The sequence below is a fragment of the Tachysurus fulvidraco genome, chromosome 5, assembly GCF_022655615.1.
Source record: "Tachysurus fulvidraco isolate hzauxx_2018 chromosome 5, HZAU_PFXX_2.0, whole genome shotgun sequence".
In the NCBI taxonomy this organism is placed as follows: Eukaryota; Metazoa; Chordata; class Actinopteri; order Siluriformes; family Bagridae; genus Tachysurus; species Tachysurus fulvidraco.
The window spans coordinates 3,289,579-3,309,792 of NC_062522.1; the positions used below are offsets into that span (position 1 = coordinate 3,289,579).

General features: G+C 44.4%; 1 protein-coding gene across 5 annotated transcripts in view; it reads right to left on the reverse strand.

The window, feature by feature from the left end:
- Positions 1–6,683: 6,683 nt before the first annotated feature.
- The window catches only part of herc2 (HECT and RLD domain containing E3 ubiquitin protein ligase 2), a 59,027-nt gene continuing 45,496 nt past the window's right edge, over positions 6,684–20,214 (reverse strand). For all 5 annotated transcript variants that reach the window (XM_027157509.2, XM_027157512.2, XM_027157511.2 and 2 more), the window contains exons 71-93: positions 19,620–19,727; positions 19,335–19,466; positions 19,049–19,207; positions 18,839–18,957; positions 18,389–18,514; positions 18,036–18,191; positions 17,835–17,950; positions 17,463–17,661; positions 16,937–17,151; positions 16,454–16,631; positions 16,127–16,288; positions 15,862–15,953; positions 15,623–15,762; positions 15,283–15,470; positions 14,951–15,148; positions 14,266–14,349; positions 12,993–13,134; positions 12,201–12,395; positions 11,988–12,100; positions 9,075–9,265; positions 8,632–8,737; positions 7,920–8,132; positions 6,684–7,689 (exon numbers count right to left, since the gene is read on the reverse strand). In XM_027157509.2, coding sequence (XP_027013310.2) covers positions 7,417–7,689; positions 7,920–8,132; positions 8,632–8,737; positions 9,075–9,265; positions 11,988–12,100; positions 12,201–12,395; positions 12,993–13,134; positions 14,266–14,349; positions 14,951–15,148; positions 15,283–15,470; positions 15,623–15,762; positions 15,862–15,953; positions 16,127–16,288; positions 16,454–16,631; positions 16,937–17,151; positions 17,463–17,661; positions 17,835–17,950; positions 18,036–18,191; positions 18,389–18,514; positions 18,839–18,957; positions 19,049–19,207; positions 19,335–19,466; positions 19,620–19,727 — 3,605 coding nt within the window. In that variant the 3' untranslated portion in view covers positions 6,684–7,416. The remainder of the gene's footprint in view (positions 7,690–7,919; positions 8,133–8,631; positions 8,738–9,074; positions 9,266–11,987; positions 12,101–12,200; positions 12,396–12,992; positions 13,135–14,265; positions 14,350–14,950; positions 15,149–15,282; positions 15,471–15,622; positions 15,763–15,861; positions 15,954–16,126; positions 16,289–16,453; positions 16,632–16,936; positions 17,152–17,462; positions 17,662–17,834; positions 17,951–18,035; positions 18,192–18,388; positions 18,515–18,838; positions 18,958–19,048; positions 19,208–19,334; positions 19,467–19,619; positions 19,728–20,214) is intronic.

A 20,214-nucleotide genomic window follows, 5' to 3' on the forward strand; every position in this document is an offset into this window, starting at 1 on the left:
AATACTCATCATTACTATCCTTCTAAAGCCCTTCCACTGAGAACTATTACTGAACCTAACACTATAACCTCAATACTACTACTACTACTACTACTACTACTAATAATAATAATAATAATAGTAATAGTAATAGGAGCACGGGGGCTTAGCGGTTAGCACGTTCGCCTCACACCTCCAGGGTTGGGGGTTCGATTCCCGTCTCTGCCTTGTGTGTGTGGAGTTTGCATGTTCTCCCGTGCCTCGGGGGTTTCCTCCGGGTACTCCGGTTTCCTCCCCCGGTCCAAAGACATGCATGGTAGGTTGATTGGCATCTCTGGAAAATTGTCCGTAGTGTGTGAGTGTGTGAGTGTATGAGAGTGTGTGTGTGCCCTGTGATGGGTTGGCACTCCGTCCAGGGTGTATCCTGCCTCGATGCCCGATGACACCTGAGATAGGCACAGGCTCCCCGTGACCCGAGAAGTTCGGATAAGCGGTAGAAGATGAATGAATGAATGAATGAATAATAATAATAATAATAATAATAATAATAATAATAATAATAATAATAATAAACAACATTTTGGTTCTTTTGGCCATGAGGTCCCCATTAAGATATAGAAAAAACATGCAAGTGTTTCAATAAACACTCATTTGACAGGTTTTGCATAAAAATGCTTTTTATTCAACACACACACACACACACACATACACACACACACACACACACACACACACACACACACACACACACACACACACACACACACACACAGGGGAATGTATAGTGAATCCATTCACTCACTTATGTGAAAGCTTTTAATCAGCTTTGAGGTGAAAAAGAGTAAATCACCCCGATCACGTGTGTCTATAAGAACATGGAGGACAAAGCGATGACCTGACTGATAATCCACAAAGCTGCTCATTGAGAGAGTCACCAGGTCTACGTCCAGACGTCTCTGACATCACGGTCATCACATCAACGCAGGACACACGCCGTCCTCCAGGCTCACTGCATCACATGGAGAAGTGTTCGCCTTGAGGCGCGTCCTCAACTTCACTGAATCTCTGCTCCAGCTCGAGGACACAATGTGAGTGGAGAAGATAAAAATTAAGTGTGATACTTTATTAAAAAAAGCACCCAAAATAATTGGGGTGCCAATATTTTTATTTTAAACATTACAGAGTTGACCTCAAGTTACTTTATAGATAAGGTGCCAATACTTACAGCACAAAGTAAAAGGGATGCCGATGCTTTTACACACCCACCCACACACACACACACACACACACACACACACACACACACAAAATAAATAAATAAATAAATATAAACACTCGCTATATAAAAACACAAGGGTGTGTGTTGTGTGAGTAAATGAGTGAGTGAACAAGAGATTGAATGAGTGAATGAATAATTGAGCAAGAGAATAAATGAGAGAAAAAGTGAGAGAATTAATAAGCAAGTGAGTGAGTGAGAGGCTAACTGAATGAAAAAATTAATGATTGAGGCAGTGACTGAGCGAGTGTGTGGGTGAGTGAGTGAGTGAGTGAGTGAGTGAGTGAGTGAGTGAGCGAGTGAGTGAGTGAGCGAGTGTGTGAGTGAGTGAGTGAGTGAGTGAAGTGAAGTGAGTGCGTGCGTGGTGTGCGTGCGTGCGTGCGTGCGTGCGTGAGTGCGTGTAGTGCGTGCGTGCGTGCGTGCGTGTGTGGTGACGTTGCGTGCGTTGCGTGCGTGCAGTGCGTGAGTGTGTGCGTGCGTGCGTGCGTGGCGTGTGTGCGTGTGTGCGTGCGTGCGTGCCGTGCGTGCGTGCGTGCGTGCGTGCGTGCGTGTGGTGCGTGAGATGCGGTGCTGAGTGGTGTGCAGTGGGAAGTAGCGTGCGTGCGTGCCGTGACGTGATTGACGTCGCGGGCGGACGCAGAGATGTCTGTGGGGGAAACAGAGAGAATCTTTAACCTGCATGTGACTGAAACTCTGAACTGAAACTTACAGGAGATTCATTATGACCTGATTCCTTAAAATATCACATGTACACTGTGTTCTGTTACTGTCAGCTTTACTGACAAATTACTCTCTCTCTCTCTCTCTCTCTCTCTCTCTCTCTCTCTCTCTCTCTCTCTCTCTCATTTTCTCTTTCTCTCTCTCTCTCACTATCTCTCTCTCTCCTCTCACTATCTCTCTCTCACTATCTCTCTCTCTTACTCTCTCTCCTCTCACTATCTCTCTCTTACTCTCTCTCTCTTTCTCTCTCTTTTTCTCTCTCTCACTCTCCCTCTCTCTTTCTCTCTTTTTCTCTCTCTCCCACTTACTCTTTCTCTCCCTCTATCTCCCTCTCCCTCTCTCACCCCCCCCCTCTCCCTCTCTCAGGTCTGATCCATGTTTTTACTGAGTATCAGAGATCAGATCTATGCAGCTTTACTTTAAAGGGTTAATAATGTATGAATATTTGAGTTAAAACTCAGACTCGAGCGTTTTACAGTCATTCGTGTCAGCGGAGGGATTTTAACGCTGAGGAATGTGAAAGAAGGGAATAATCACTGACTCTCGAGTCAAGCACCTGACCTGCTTTTTTTTTACAGTCCCATTAAACACAGAATAACTGTAACGCTTTGTGAACCGAGCTAAAAAACGATTGGGGAAAAAAAAGCCTTAAGATGCCAAAGAATGCTCCTGATTTTTAAGCCAAATTAATCTGTTCAAAACTTTTTTTCCTCCTTCAAAAGCCAAAGTAATCCTTCTGGCTCTACGGAGTCATGTGCCGTTACACAGAGTGATGTCAGGGCAGGAGAGACAAAAGTTTGTGCACCCTCTGAATCGACAGATGTTCCTGATGGTCAGTCAAAGGTGCAAACGTCTCATTTTCTAAATCTGATTGTGAATCCGAAAAGCGTCGTCAACATCCGTCATCGGGGAACAGAGGCGGAGCTACAGGACAGGTGAGGCTGCGTAACTGTGAGGGGCTGGAGATTGGAGGAGGAAATGTCAAATGACATTGACAAATGAAAAAACCAAAAAAATAGGTGGGACCTCTATATTAAACACATACAGTATATCATGATTAATAATAAAAAGGTTTATTAATATGCATGAAAATGCTCATTAGAACCATCCCTTTTCCCGTCCCTCCTGCCATCCCAAAACATTAGATAATGTTAAGCTAACTTCTAGAAACAACTTTTACAAATAATTACAAATAAATATGCATGCATATGCAAATAATAAATGCCCTCCTACTGAAAATGACATGCTATCTAGATAACTGCTAATAAACTAGCACATCATTGTGTCTTAGGCTATAAAGATTGATTTAGCATCAGCAAAATGGGTAAAAAGTGTTACCATGGCAACACGATTTTGTTCATCCTGAACATAATGAATGAGTGTTTAGTTACTACATCCACTCGATGGATGGAAAGAAATTTCTAGAATCGCTTGGAATTTGCATTATAAACCACGACTGGTTCAGATTTAAATATTTTCTGATGTCACAAACCGAACTCGTATGTAGCTCCGCCCCTCAATTTTAGGTTTATTTTTGGTTATTCAGTGGGCATCCCCAGTGGGGAAGAGATCATCAACTGAATGTGTGTGTAGTGATTGTGTTAACAGTTGATGTGGAACTTCCACAAGACCACTTCCTCCTGATGTTACAGCAGCTGGAACTGAAATCTTCATCTCTGACACTGGAGACTTCTTCCATACGGTCACGTCAACGTGTCCTACAGTATATGAGTCGTACACGTTTCTGTGAACGAGAGGATGCCGCCATTCAGCCAGGTGGGCACACCTCGTTTCACGCCGAGTTTACATTCCCCCAGCACTAATGCTAAAGAGGCTCTAATGCCCCTTTTCCACCAGAAAGAACCGGGTGCTGGTTCAGAGCTAGCGCTGGTGCTGGTTCAAAGTTGGTTCCACTGGCGAACCTTCTAAGAACCTCACAGAGCCGAGTGTGACGTCACTGTATACGTGTCATGTTACACAGCGACGTTAGCTCAGCAGCGACAAACACAAACACAAACAACAACAATGGCGGATGTTACTTTACTGTTAATGCTCATGGCTTTGTGAACCTACATTAACACCCAAACGCGGAGAATCCGACGTGTACGTGCGGCTCCGTGTAATCTGTATAAACGGAGGTTGTGATCGAGAAAGTACATAACGTTATTTAGTGCTTTGAGTGCACTGACTGGAACATCTTCATAGAGGCTGCAAGTAACAGGGACTCCATTAACGACTCCAGAACATCACTACATGCTCCAACCAGAAGCAGTGGTTAAATGCTAAAGTCTGTACAAGGGACAGGGCGGCCCTAAGAACAGCAACGCCCAAACTGTCCCGAGCCATCAGAGAGGCAAAGCGCGCACATGCCCAGACAATCCACAGCCACTTCAGCGGAGACAACTGACACATGTGGCAGGGCATACAGGTGATCACGAACTACAAGACAGCTTCACCTGCCTGTGACATTAACGCCTCCCTCGCAGTTGCGCTGAATGACGTCTACACTCGGGTTCAGGTGCAGAACAACCTAGCGGCAAATCCCTCCCCCCAATGACCAGTTACTCTGCCTATCCACGGCCGACGTGAGGAGAACTCTATACAGAGTTAACCCACAGAAGGCTGCTGGACCAGACAACATTCCTGGCAGGGTGCTCAGGGAATGCGCAGAACAGCTAGCGGATGTCTTCACTGACATCTTCAACATTTCCCTGACAGCACTGTTGTTCCTACGAGCCTCAAGACAGCCACCATCGTCCCCATCCTAAAGAAGTTTCCTGCCTCAATGACATCGTCCCTTCGCACTCACACCCATTGTAATTAAGTGCTTCGAGAAGCTCGCTATGAGCCATATCAAGACCCAGTTACCACCATCATTGGACCCCTACAGGTCATATATCGCCCAGACCGCTCCACAGACAATGCCATTGCCACGGCCCTTCATTTAGCCCACGAATGCTGTTCATAGACTTTAGTACAGTATTTAACACAATCATCCCTCAGCACCTGATTGAGATGCTGAGCCTGCTGGATCTAAACACCTCCCTCTACAACTGGATCCTGGACTTTCTGACAGGGAGACCTCAGTCAGTCCGGATCGGGAACATCGTCTCCAACACCAGCACCACCACACTGAGCACTGGAGCCCCTCAGGATTGTGTGCTCAGTCCACTGATGTTCACCTTGCTAACTCACGACTGTGCAGCAATGCACAAATCAAACCATATCATCAAGTTCGCCGATGACACGACCGTGGTGGGTCTCATCAACAAGAACGAGTCAGCATACAGAGAGGAGGTGCAAGAGTGTTTGTCTAGTACAGGGGTCGGCAAGCCGCGGCTCCGGAGCTGCAAGTGGCTCTTTCATCCCTCTTCTGCGTCTCCCTGTAGATCTGGAAAATTCATTCATTCATTCATTTTCTACCACTTTATCCGAACTTCTCGGGTCATCTCAGGCGTCGAGGCAGGATACACCCTGGACGGAGTGCCAACCCATCGCAGGGCGCACACACACACTCATTCACTCACGCAATAGATCTGGGAAATAAAAATTTAATTTAAATTTATTTTATTTTAGTTAGTTAGTTAGTTTAAAAAAAAAGTCATTCTAAATTCTAACATTATGATGCTCTTGTAACATTAAAATAAACCGTGTTTAATTTTTTTTGTCGCTCAAAAAAGATTAAACACGGTTTATTTTAATGTTACAAAATATGCGTCATAACCGCCGACTTGTGAAATCCGACACACAGAAGCAGACGCATTTTTGGTTTGCTGCAGCCGGCAAGTTAAAATTTTGATGTCATGCAGGACTGTCAGGTGTCACGCATTGAGAGTGACAGTCACGCATTTGGGTCTTTTCTCACGCTCTCGAGCCACACATCGTATTTCTCACGCAGAAAAACTTTTTGACTATTTATCATATATTTAATAAGCCGCAGCGCCCAAAACGTATCAGTCCGCACCGCGGTCTCTATGGAACCCGGCAGGAATCAAGCGCGTCTCACCTGGAGCTCTTAGTCGAGCCTGACACTTATCAGCCAATCAAAAAAGGAGGCTACACAACAGCCAATCAGAAAATAGCAATATCTGGGAAAGATTTAACACAACAACCAATGAAAAAAATTGGGGTTGCGGGGGGGTTGGAGATGTCACGCTTGCCTGTCTTCAAAACTTGAGAGCCGAAGAGGACTCGATTAGACATTAAACATTTTATTTGAAAGTAACCTTCAACCCAGCGTCTTTTTACTTAAGGTTAGTTCAAACTGTTCAAAATATTTTTGTTTGCCTGCAGAAATAAAATGTCGTTTACTCGGTAGCAGATCATTGGTTTCATAAATACAACACTACAGTTTTTTCTACACTTTCCATAAAGGTAAAAAACGACATATGCAGTGTTATTTTCATTTTAGAGGTCAAATGAGTTTTGTGGCTCCCTGTGTTTTTTTTCTGTGGGAAACGGGTCCAAATGGCTCTCTGAGTGTTTGAGGTCGACCCCTGGTGTAGGACTGACTTACTAAGTCCTTATAGCCCTGTCTTTGTTTTATGTTTACATGATCCTGTAGAAACGTGGTCTCATTTCACGGTGTACTGAAACAGCTGTATATGGTTGTAATGACAATAAAAGCTTCTTGACTCTTGACTCGCTATAGAAGCCATAAGGTACGATTCGTAATCCGTTACAGAAAACGAACGGGAACATAAGCAGAAACGTTTCAGATTAATATTTATTTCAAACAGAAAATTATTAACAGTATTACACCGGAATGAGACGTCATATGAACACATGGCACGATAACTTTATTTATTTACAGTTTGTCAGGAAGCCGAACACACGTGGACACAGGAGTGGGAGGAGGAGGGGTGTAGGGGGTGGTGTGAAGGGGGTGGTAGAGGAAACTGAAGACCGAAGCCTTAAAAACGACCCTGAACGAGCTCCAGATAACAACCAATCAGAGCGAGGACCACTCGCGTTCACGTCCGAGGATATTCATGGGGAAAAATGAAACGCATGAAAGATGTTAGAAGAAGTCGGATCTTTTTTCACGTGATACAGTGAGTCCGTCGGGGTGGTCAGCACAGTGCTAGGCTACACGGTCCAAAAAATACTAACACGTCTACAATCAATCGATCAAATAAACAAACAAACAAACTCCAGTTTCACCCCCCGCTCTGGCTCCTGATTTATTTATTTATTTTTAAATAAACTAAAAAAAAAAAAAAAATCTGTTTCTTTTTTCTTCTTCACCAGCTTATAGTGCTTTTAAAGCTAATTGCACATAAAGATTTTAGTCATGGTAGTACAGACGTGTGTGTGTGTGTGTGTGTGTGTGTGGGTACGCAAGTTTAAAACAGACATCTTTATTTTTTTATTGGCAGCATGTTTTACGACTCCGTGTGTGTGTGTGTGTGTGTGCGTGTGTGTGTGTGTGTGTGTGTACGTCAGTGTGCAGTCAGATAGTCCTGTGTGGAGTCAGAAGCGAAGGAGTCCGCGTCGTCGTTGTCCGAGTCGTCGGTGGAGTCGTCTGCGGCCGGTTCTCCGCTCAGAGCGATGCGAGCGTAGTCGTCGGTGTCGATGGATTTGCAGAAGTGTATGGCGTACTTGAGTTTCTCCTCCAAAACCAGCCTACACGAGTAACGAGGCAGCTTGAGCAGGAAGAAGCACGTATACGACTCCGGCAGGAAGTGATCCGGAGGGTTGTACTTATCCAAAACCTAAGGATTCACAAATTGGACAAAATATTTAACAACGAATCTAAAATAATGAATAAAATGATCGGAGTTTTCGATTTACTCCTAAACGACTCCTGATTCCACTGCGACGTTTCCTTATTATTAAGAAGTCGTTACCATGTGTTACCAGCACAAAATAAAAGTCCTAATCTTCAGCACGATGTTAGCAGGCAGTCACTGAGAAATGTTCTGCAGAAAAAACACCTGCTCACCTGCACCACGAAGTCTCGTCCACGGAAATCCGCGATGGTCCTGGGCAGACGTGTTCGTCCCCACACGAACCTGAGGAAGAGCGAGCGCTCCGTGTTGGAGAACGACTCCATCACCTCCCAGAACCACTGGATGAGCGGCGCGGTCGGCTCCACACCTTTATACGTGGCTACTGACTTCAGCAGGTGTAGCGGGATGTCAGGACTGCCGCATACCTGAAACACACGGCTCAGAGGGTCAAGCGTGTACGTCGGCTTACTCCGTGACGGTGATGGGAGGTGGAGGGATTGTGATCGGCACGAAGGGGTCAGAACAACAAAACAACTTTCTTCAGAACATTTTTAATACATTTTTGGATATATTAAAAACCAGGTCATAATGACATGACCTGAGAAACACCAGCAAAAGGGCCAGAGGGTGGAGCTGAATCTGATCCAAACCTCCCCCTGACCCTCCTCTACACCAGCACATTAAAATACAGGCTGAAACACACACATGACTCCGCCCAGGTGGGAGGAGCCACATCTCGCGTGACCCTATGGAGATTTTACAGCAAGCAGAGCTGATGTGAGTCAGTGTGGAGTTTTGATACAGTTCCTTATCTCTCATGAAATACGCCAAATGTTTGGTTTTTATTTCTGTTGCCGTAACAACCACCCAAGCATCAGTGACACAAACCCAGAGGTACTTCAGTGTGTGTGTCAGAACTCTCACCATGGTCTCCAGTTCATATCCAGTGAAGAGAGAGAGGAGAGGAACCGGCACCACCCGAGCCATACCTTCTCTCACCGCAGCCACCTGCTCATCAAACTCATGCAGCCTGAAACACACCACAAAAATGTCTCCATTCTTATAGCTGAAGTGAAAGAAAAGGAGATTTACGTATTAACTAAATCATTTAATCGCTAATGTCACAGCAACACCGACTGTTACAGCACAATGTGTGTGTGTGTGTGTGTGTGTGTGTGTGTGTGTGTGTGTGTGTGTGTGTGTGAGTCTAGTGTAGATAAATGCACAAATGAAAGCTGGTCATTGATTTATTAATTGATTAAAGTAAGGATTTAGGAATTAGGACCTGAAAGATAAATGTAGGAACTAAGCTTGGGCTCAGCCTGGGTCCAGGTGGTGTGTGTAGGTGTTCAGAGCTACGTCCTCACCTGTAGTTGATGGCGAGGCGAGCGTACTCGGCTCGGTTCTCCAGGCTGATGTGTGAGTGTTTGGAGCTGAGCTGGACCTCCTGACCGCAGGCATTGGGCACGGTGAAGGGCAGAGGAATCGCCTCAAACTCCTCCGCTGATGCCTCACTGTCTCTGATATACATCAGGCCAGGGATAAAGTCCTTATCCACCTGGATCACACACACACACAAACCCCAAGTAAGTAAGTGACAGACAGACGATAGACGGCCAGAGACAGACAGACAGATGATAGACGGACAGACAGATGACAGACGGACAGAGACAGACAGACAGATGATAGACGGACAGACAGATGATAGACGGACAGAGACAGACAGACAGATGATAGACGGACAGACAGATGATAGACGGACAGACAGATGATAGACGGACAGAGACAGACAGACAGATGATAGACGGACAGAGACAGACAGACAGATGATAGACGGACAGACAGATGATAGACGGACAGAGACAGACAGACAGATGATAGACGGACAGACAGATGATAGACGGACAGAGACAGACAGACAGATGATAGACGGACAGAGACAGACAGACAGATGAGAGACGGACAGAGACAGACAGATAGATAGAGATGAGTAACAGACAGTAGGGAGACAGAAGAGAGAAATGAGTAGGATGGTAGGTAGACAGACGGACACAGACAGAAGTAGTTCAGTCGATAGGAAGACAGACAGACAAGACAGACAGACGAGTGAATAGACTATAAGCAGAATCAGATTAAACTCCAGTGTAAGAGAGAAGGCTGTAATGAATAAAGCGAAGCTGGTGAGAGAGAGAACGACAGTCTGTAGCTGTTATAACCACTGAGAACAGGAACTACATCGTTTTATAAATGCTACATGTTACAATAGCTATTAAGTTCAATACTCAATAAAACATGAATCAAATTCCATTCAAACCTTCGTGGTGTGTGTGTGTGTGTGTGTGTGTGTGTCCTGTGCTGAAGACAGTTCCCTCACTAGACCTTCTGACAGCTTTAGGCACGAGCTCGTGAACAGAGCAGCTCTGTGAGTAAAAGGTCATGATGTAGTCAGGAAAAGCTTCTGTCTACACGTTTCAGCATCTCATGATTACAGCGTGGACTCAGGAGTGCGCACACACACACAGACAGACACACACACACGCACACAGACAGACACACACGCGTACACAGACAAACACACACACGCGCGCACACACAAACACACACACGCACACAAACACACGCGCACACACAAACACGCAAAAACACGCACGCACACACACACCCAGAGACAAACACACACACAGAAAGAAACACACACACACAGACAGACAAACACACACAAACACACACACACAAACACACACACACAAACACACACAGACAAACACACACACACAGAAACACACACACAGAAACACACACACAGAAACACACACACAGAAACACACACACAAACACACAGACAGACACACAGACAGACACACACACAGACACACACACAGACACACACACAGACACACACACAGACACACACACAGACACACACACAGACACACACACATACACACAGACACACACACAGACACACACACAGACACACACACAGACACACACACAGACACACACACACAGACACACAGACAGACACAGACACACACTCACACAAACACACACACACACACACGCGTGTGCAGTCAGTAATTGTCTCATAAATGAGAAAAATGTTTCTAACTACTTACAAAACTTTAGTGAAATTAAATAAGTGTGTGTTGGTACAGAAGGTCGTGCAGAGTTACTACACTAGCACACTATGTATGATCTAACAAGGCAGCTTATATGTGTATTATAACCTGTCTTAGAAAGGCCGAGCCACCCTCAGGGAAAATGTAAAGCATACAACAACCTTAAAGCACTTGAAAGCTCATTTGGAAGTCATGAGATCAGACAAGGGCCTCATACACACACACACACGCACTGTGGTCCCATACATGTCATAAGCATGTTATATATACGTGTCATAGATCATATGAGCTTATTTAGACAAAATGTTAAATAAGTGTCATGTTATAAAGTCAGGGCTGTGTCATGTTATAAAGTCAGGGCTGTGTCATGTTATAAAGTCTGTTGAAACGATTTAAAATCTTATGCATTCATAATGCATTATAACAACCAGCATTTAAATACTCCTAAGTAATCCTGATTAAACGAATAGGACAGGACTTAAAATGCAAGAAGGTACAATATTACTTCATAATGCCAGGTGCATAGAGCATTAAGGCAACCACACAATTGGTTCTATATTCATGAGTGGTTATAAGCAGGCATTACAACACCGGTCAATAGACTATATCAATCCTAGTAACTAGTACCATGTTGTGCATATGTTATGACTGCATAATGTCAGAATACATAACATTATTGTACATGTTCATAAACACATTGTATACACTTGCGATGTAATGCATTAATAACACTGTCTGAAATTATGACTTGTAGTTCACACACACAGTGAACACTTCATAACACAAGAGTATACTATATGACTTCATAACCTTAGATTAAACAATATGATTTATTACATGTTATAATGCCAGACACAAATGATCAATGATCATAAATACTTCTAATAACGTAAAAGCCTGTGCATATGAATATGACATGATATCAGAACTCACAAAGCATTATAATGTCTTTTTATAAGAATGTTATTTTAGCACACGTTGTAAAGAATCGTAACCAATTCAGCTATTATAACCTGCAGTACATATACGGTAATACGTTTTATACAGTAAGAGTATACGGAATCTAATCACATTAAATAATATTACTTTTTACTATGCATTATATCCCCTGCATAAGTCATTATGAATATTCATAAGCAGTTCATAAAGGAGTCATACCTCACTGAGATCAGCGATGGTGAGGTTCATGCCGGCGAGTTGCTTCCACACGGGTTCGGCAAGGTACAGACTAAGAGGACTTCCTGTACGGATCGCTATTCCCAGGAGTACTCCTACACACACACAGAGACACACACACAGAGACACACTCAGAATAACAATCAGAAGCTACAGACATACAGTAGAGTGTGAGGTTGGAAGGTGAGGCTGTACCTAGGAAGCGGAACATGCTCATGTGAAGTGGACTTTTGGCTGTAGGGTTGAGCAGGAAGCAGTCTCTGTTAGCGCCCGACTCGTCTCGGCCATTCGGAGTCACGATGAGCAGAGGAGTGAGACCGTTCTGTAGCTCCTCACACATCTCCGCTATAGACTCGCTGTAACCTCCTCCGCAATCGTCTACAGACTCACCTACACACACACACACACACACAAACAGTTCTCACGGTTAATGTATCTGTACATGTTTGTGTTTTTCTCTACAATGTGTTTGGGATTTCTGGGAGGAGCATCAGATACGACGCAGACATCGGATTGGATGATCAGGAACAATGTCATCACATTACATGTGTAAAAACTTTAAACACAGCCAACACCCACTTCCTTGCTAGCTTTATACCTTGTGTTAGCTAGCTGTAAGCTACTGAACTTCATAGTTTTCATTCCTTGGCTCTATGCTAGTTTTTAAATGCCGTATAAGCCTGCATCGTGCTAGCTTCATACTCTGTTGGATTCTAGCCCCATGCTAGCTTTTTGAACCTTGTACATTGCTGCTCTATACTGTACTGTGTATTAAGAAAAGCTGATGCTAACTTTAAGTGTATATTCAGTTATATCACAGGTCCTACTTTATGCTAGCTTTGTGTATCGTGTGTACGTGATGTTAATAAACATTTGCTCAGCTTCTTCTTAAATATCACAGCGCATCTCAGTCACTGTGTAAATAAATACCTGTCCTTTATAGTGACACTGAGGTGTTTGTGTTTAGGTAAGAGAGTCCGTGTTTACCTACGAACTTGACCTTCCAGACACGATGAGGCAGCAGCAGGCTGTCGGGACTGAAGGAGATCATCTTGGCGCACATCTGCCCGAAGACTGACTTGGTACCGTCGGGTCCGGCTAGACCTCCTTTACTGCGTGAGCGCTTCACCTGAGAGAGAGAGAGAGAGAGAGAGAGAGACACACACTAATGCAGCTGAGCATCACAGGTTGTCTATTAACACATCAGTGTTTCTATAGTAACGGCTGATTCACAGGATCTCAGACAGCAGGCGCTAATGTTTACACTAAAGAATTTCCTTCTTTATCCATTCATCGTTTTTCTCCTTCTTGACATTCGTTCATTTGTCTCTCCTTTTGTTTCTCTCTCTCTGGTCTATCATTCTTGCTTTCTTTGATTTTCCTTGTCATCGTTTTTGTTTCTTTCCTTAACGTTCTTTGTCTCTATTTCCTTCTTTTTGTTTTATACACATTGTTTTTTGTTTGGTGAAGATGAGGTTTTCCGTAAGGAGACGTTTACTGAACATTTATGGAAGTCTCAGTGCTTCACATCTCCTTATTAAAATTACATTAAATTCCACATTTACAAAACTTCACCAGACTGAATAATTGCTTTGAACAAGATTTATAGGAATAAATGTGTATTTAAACAAACCTGCGCAACATATCGGCCAATCAGAATTGAGTCTATATTATTATCACTATTAGTCTACACTCAGATTTGTGTTAAAAAAAGGTATAAAAAGGTGTAAAGCACGAACAAACAAAATAGCAGCGATGACAAAGATTTAACCCAAAGAACAGAGAATAATTTCTGACTGCAACAACAAAAAAGAGGCATGGGAGTGCAAACAGACTCTGTGTGTGTGTGTGTGTGTGTGTGTGTGTGTGTGTGTGTGTGTGTGTGTGTGTGTGTGTATGTATGTATGTATGTGTGTGTATGTATGTGTGTATGTATGTGTGTATGTATGTATGTATGTATGTGTGTGTGTGTATGTATGTATGTATGTATGTATGTATGTGTGCGTGTGTATGTGTCTCTGTGTGTGTATGTATGCGTGTATATGTGTGTGTGTGTGTGTGTGCGTGTGTGTGTGTGTATGTGCGTGTGTGTGTGTATATGTGTGTGTGTGTATATGTGTGTGTGTGTGTATGTGTGTGTGTGTGTGTGTGTGTGTATGTGTGTGTATATATGTGTGTGTATATATGTGTGTGTGTGTGTGTGTGTGTGTATGTGTTTATATATGTGCGTGTGTGTGTGTGTGTCTGTCCGTGTGTGTACCTGGATACGGTTGAGCTCCACGACTGGTCCATGTTGTCGGTCTCTCACCATCGTAGCCTGCACAACTTTACGAAACGCAGCCTCCTGCAAACAAAGCAAGAGAAACATTGAACAGCTTATAAAGATAATAATAAAAATGATTTATATTAAAATTACAAGGCATTTAATATCTGATATATCTGATCTGTTGTTTTCACAAAATCCTGATAAAGAAAAACAACAAAGAAACCGCAGATATACCTGCAAGAAGCGATTAGTGGGCCCAAGCACCATAATGTGCATGTGCTTATAATGCATCACTGTTCAAACATGTGGAGTATGATCCCATCATATGATGTACAGTGGACTTAAGCCCCTTTCCATGCGACTGTGAAATATGTGTCTTAAGAAGATCCATATGAGACACGCCCACATCCAAGCTTTTGATTTTTCAATAATAATAATAATAATAATAATAATAATAATAATAATAGTTACGATAACGCACTTTACGTCTCTGGTGCTCTGATTACGTGAGTGGTTTACAAATCACTTGTATTATATGCATTAGAAAAATACATGTATTTACTTCAGCTTTTGCGAAGGCGTTGGTGTAAAAGTAATGGCACCCACAGTGATTAACTTTTTAAAAATACATTGTTTAATATAAATGTTGTAAGGTTGTGTGTGTGTGTGGCCTCCTAACCTTGCCCTGTGAGATAAGGATGCCCCGGAGTGTGTCGAAGCCTACAGACGGGCCGTGTCCTGTCTGACCGAGTCGTCCCTCCAGGTCAAACATAGGGATACAGGGACAGAAGAGCTCAGAGATGTGGTGCAGCAGAAGCAGCCTGTTTCTCAGTGCCATGATGGGGATCTCCTGCAGGTGGTTATACTCCATGGGGACCTGGGGTTACAGATGTACACACACACACACACACACACACACACACTTAAAATGATATATACTGTATACAGACAAGCTTTTGCTCTTGATAGATAAACAAACAGCCAAGCTGGACTCAGCATAACACCGAGTACCTGAGCAGGAAGTTTGCCAGCGTTGGTGGGTTTGCTGGTGGACCAGGCGAGTGTGTGTGCAGAGCCGCAAGCCACCCTGTTGATCTTTTTACCCTGCAGCGCTCCTACTAGCCTTGGCCTTTGGATGGCGTTGGTGGTCCCGTCCCCCAGCTGACCCTCATCGTTATCACCCCATGTATACACTTCTCCTGAAACACGCACAGACGTGTGTTAAATGCTGATCGGTTATTCAGTCCACAAAGACATTATTACCTGTTCTATTGTAAAGAGTTACACTCCACGTTTCAGTTAAAAAGACTCAAAAAGTTAAAAAGTCAGTAAATTCTCTTGGATGTCCTACCCTCCTCGGTGCAGCATACGCAATGAAGGGAGCCAGTTGCTATAGCGATGACCTTCTTGCCCTGCAAGCCCTGGACCTGCCGGGGTCTGCGGACGTGATCGTCTGAGCCGTGACCGAGCCTGTGGTAGTCCCCTTTTCCCCTGAGAACACACACGTATGATAAAATTATGCACTGTTTTAGTTGTGTGTGTGTTTATAATAAAATGTGTGTGTATGCAAGTTTGTGCTTGTGTGTTTACCAAGTGTACACAGCTCCAGATTTGGTGAGAGCGACAGAGAACTGAGAGCCACACTCTACTTTCACTACACCCAATCCTGTCAGAGAGTCAATCTACAGAGAGAGAGAGAGAGAGAGAGAGAGAGAGAGAGAGAGAGAGAGAGAGAGAGAGAGAGAGAGAGAGAGAGAGAGAGAGAGAGAGAGAGAGAGAGAGACAGAGGGATTAGAATCAGAACAGTACCAACAGAAGTGTGTGGGGGGGGGGGGGGGCTGCTATTGCTTATTGCCTTCATGGGAGCTTTACAGCCGTCGCTGCCTCCTCGTCCCAGCTTGCCGTAATCTCCGTCTCCCCATGACCACACCATGTCATCGTCTGTCAAACACAGGGTCTGAGCATCACCGCTGCCACATGCTACATCTATCACCCTGTGTCCCTGCAGAGCATCCACCTGCGCGCACACACACACAAAGAAAGTAGCTGTCAGAAGTGGACAATTAATGCTTCCTAAACAAACACAGAAAAACACTGGGCAGTCTCTGAGGATTTGGAGGATAAAAAAAAAGTTCAAAGTAAAATCCTAAACTATAACTCAGACACATCTGCACATACTGACCAGTTTGGGTTTGAGCTGATCCTCACTGTCTCCGTGTCCCAGGCGGCCGTAGCGCCCCTTGCCCCAGGTGTAAAGTTCTCCACTGGATGTTATACAGGCACTGTGAGCTCCACCAGCTGCGATATCCACCACCTCCACCCCTCTCAGAGACTCGATCACCCGAGGACGGTCGCACGGACTGAGGCGGGGAAATACGTGATTAAAAAAAAATATTAAATGAACCCAGTCTCAAATAAATGAATAAAAAAAATATATAAAATTAGAATCCAATTTCAAAATAAATAAATAAACATCTCTCTTACTTACAAGCCCTGTCTTAGTAAACAAGTAATAAACCAACAATTACATAAAGAAGGTAATAAATAAATAAAAAAACAAACAAAGGTTGTCTCCTCCTAATGAACTGTACATGTAGTGACACCTGCTGGCAGATATGAGAACTGCAAGATCACTCCTATAACTCATTAAAATAATAATCCACACCTCCTGTTTCCGTGGCCGAGTTTTCCGTCCTCGGCTTCTCCCCAGGAGTAGACCTCTCCCTCGGAGGACAAGGCAAGGCAGTGTTTTCCCCCGGAGTTTACAGCCACCTTCCTGATGAACACATGCTGGATGGACTCCAGTAGAGTCGGAGTAGACACAGACTCGGTGCCGCCGATCCCGAGACGCCCTCCGGCGCCGTAACCTGTGGCGTACAGCTGGAACGGCACGAAGATATATTAAATAAAATATTAAAACTTCCACGTTATTCCATGAGACGTAGCACAATTTTAAAATCTTTATATTAAACTGATTCCCGAGTCACATTCACTGGTGCTGATTACCTTCGATTTTATTCGTTTCTAGTCAAAATATTGAAGTTAACACCTGTAATTAAGGAGCGTTTGAGAAACCAACCACACCGAAGGTTTTTATTTCATCTTAGGGGTGTGCAAACTTTTGCACTCAACTGTAACTGTAGCACCCGAGTGTGTATTACACTCTGACAGCTCTGTATACGGTTCCTCACCTTGCCGTCGGCCGTGACGGCAAACAGCGTCTGCTCTCCGCCGATCAGCTGGATGGGCCGCAGTGTGGCGAGGGCCTCGGTCGGTGTAGGAACTTTAACCTTCGCCCCTTCGATGCCGCCAAGTTGCCCACGATGGTTGTGGCCCCAACCATAGATTGTGCCGCTGCCGCCCGCTGACAGAGTCCAGTCATCGGGACGTCTGAAGAAAAGCAAATTAAAAAGAAAGGGATTATACTATAGATGTGACCGCAGACTGTCTAAAACATCACAGACACTGATCGTTATTAATGAGATACTTTTCCAGAACTCGTCTTGAACAGACATCAGAGATCGAATCACATGTGTTTCTGATCCTCCTGACAAGAAGCTCACCTGTTCATCCACTGCACCAGCTGTTCGTCATGTTCTCTCTTGAACAGTTCGTGGCTCTCGTGAAGCACGTTCATGTTCTCGTGGTCTGCCATCAGCTCGCGGATTTTCTTCGCAACCTTCATGGAAGGAACAAAGGAATGATTTTGCTGCTGGATGAAATATCACTGAAGTAGCTGTGATCAGTAGAGGTGGGGCACTCACCTCATCCAGGAACGGGCGTGGCAGGGGAGTTCTCTTATCCAGAGCCACAGCTACCCGGGAGGCGGTGCAGTAACGGCGAAACCACGCCCACTTATGGGTCTCGGCACAGCAGGGTAGTGTGTCTAACTCCAGGTCACATGCAAGAGCAACCAATACCTGAAATACATCATTGATCAATTTAATGAATACATTTACACTCACACACACGCACACACTCTCTCTCGCGCGCGCGCACACACTCTCTCGCGAGCGCGCACACACACTCTCGCGAGCGCGCACACACACTCTCTCGCGAGCGCGCACACACAGACTCTCTCATGCACACACACAAGCACACAGACTCTCTCGCACACCTTGAAGAAGGGGCTATGAAGCAGCTGTTTGCCTCCTCTAACAATAGGGTCCTCGTACTCGTACTGCCTCTGCAGAGCCTCAGGAAGCCCTTTCACCAGAGCAGCAAGAGCGCTGCCTGTAAAACTCTACAACAAACAAAACCAAATCAGCCACAACATTTAAAACACACACAGAATCTAAACAATCAGTGATCCTCCAGTGTGGTTATATCCTGGACCTTGACTGGACAGAAGGTGTTCAGGATAAAGTTGGTCACTAAAGGATATTTTATCTTAAATACAAAATGTAAATATTCCAGAGATTGAACAAATCTTCATGTTTTTATAAAACAGTGCAGCAGTGAAGGTTGTCAGGATTCTTACAACAGCTACATATTTATTTTCATTACTTATAGTGTGTATTTATTGTTGTGTTGGTTGATGTTAGATGTTAGTGTTTGACTGACTGACCACAGAGCGAGCCTCTCCTTCACTGTCCCCCAGCAGTCGGTTGATGTTAATGGACTGGCCGTATTCAGTAGTCAGGAGTTTGCGTAACCTCTGCAGGGCCCACATACGGTGTCCAGCCGCTAGTACACACACACGCACACACACTCATTTAAAGAGCACTCTAAAAATAACCTGTGAGATTTTTCAGAGCGTGCAGACATGCAGACGTACCCAGTGCACTGAGCTGCGCACAGGCAGCGAGTGAAGCAGCCAGACGTGGCACGATGCTGCGGTTGGAGGCGAAGTTGAGACGAAAGTCCAGCAGGCAGGTGACCAAGTCCATAGAAGGGCAGGACAGAATACAGCGATCTGACAGGAGGTCTTTAGGACCTGAGGCACAGTCAATAACAAAATGAAATAAAAACAATATCCTGTGTGTTCACTGGCTGATGAAATATAATATAACATAATATAAAACAGTGTGTGTGTGTGTGTGTGTGTGTGTGTGTGTATATACCCGCTGCAGGCATGATGGGATACACAGTGAATCGCCAGCCCCAGCCGTTCACAGAGCCGTCACTCGTGAACTTCCATTTCAGCTCGTCTCCAGGAATCCTCAACTCACTGGACCAGTCTGACCACTCGCGCCCTGACACACACACACACACACACACACACACACACACACACACACACACACACACACACACACACTTCTTAAACCCCTTAACACTAACTTGTACACTTCATCAGTAAGCATAATTAATGTGGATGAGTCACTTCCTGTTTTGTGATAAGTCACCTGATCGAACAGAGACGATCCTATTGGCTCCGTCCATAACGGTTAGCGGGTCGTGTCTCCTCTCAGTAGAACACTGACGATCGAACTCCACACGCAGACCCTCGGCACCTGAAATCATTTCAGGAGTTTTAAAGAAATACACTAATAATTATAATAAAGAAGTAAAACTAATGTAATCATATAACTTCTGTAAAACAATCTGTCCAGCACATTGACCAATCAGACATTTTCCAGTTCAGTACCCAATACACAGGTTATATAAAGTTAATGTACATTTTATTTCAGCACTCAGGTGGTATATAATTATTATAATCATTTAAATCCTCACAAATATTCTATAATCCATTTCTAGGAGTCTTGATGTGATGTACATTAATACAGACACAGACAGGCAGACACAGACAGGCAGACACAGACAGGCAGACACAGACAGGCAGACACAGACAGGCAGACACAGACAGGCAGACACAGACAGGCAGACACAGACAGGCAGACACAGACAGGCAGACACAGACAGGCAGACACAGACAGGCAGACACAGACAGACTGACACACAGACTGACACAGACAGAAAACTGACACACAGACACACAGA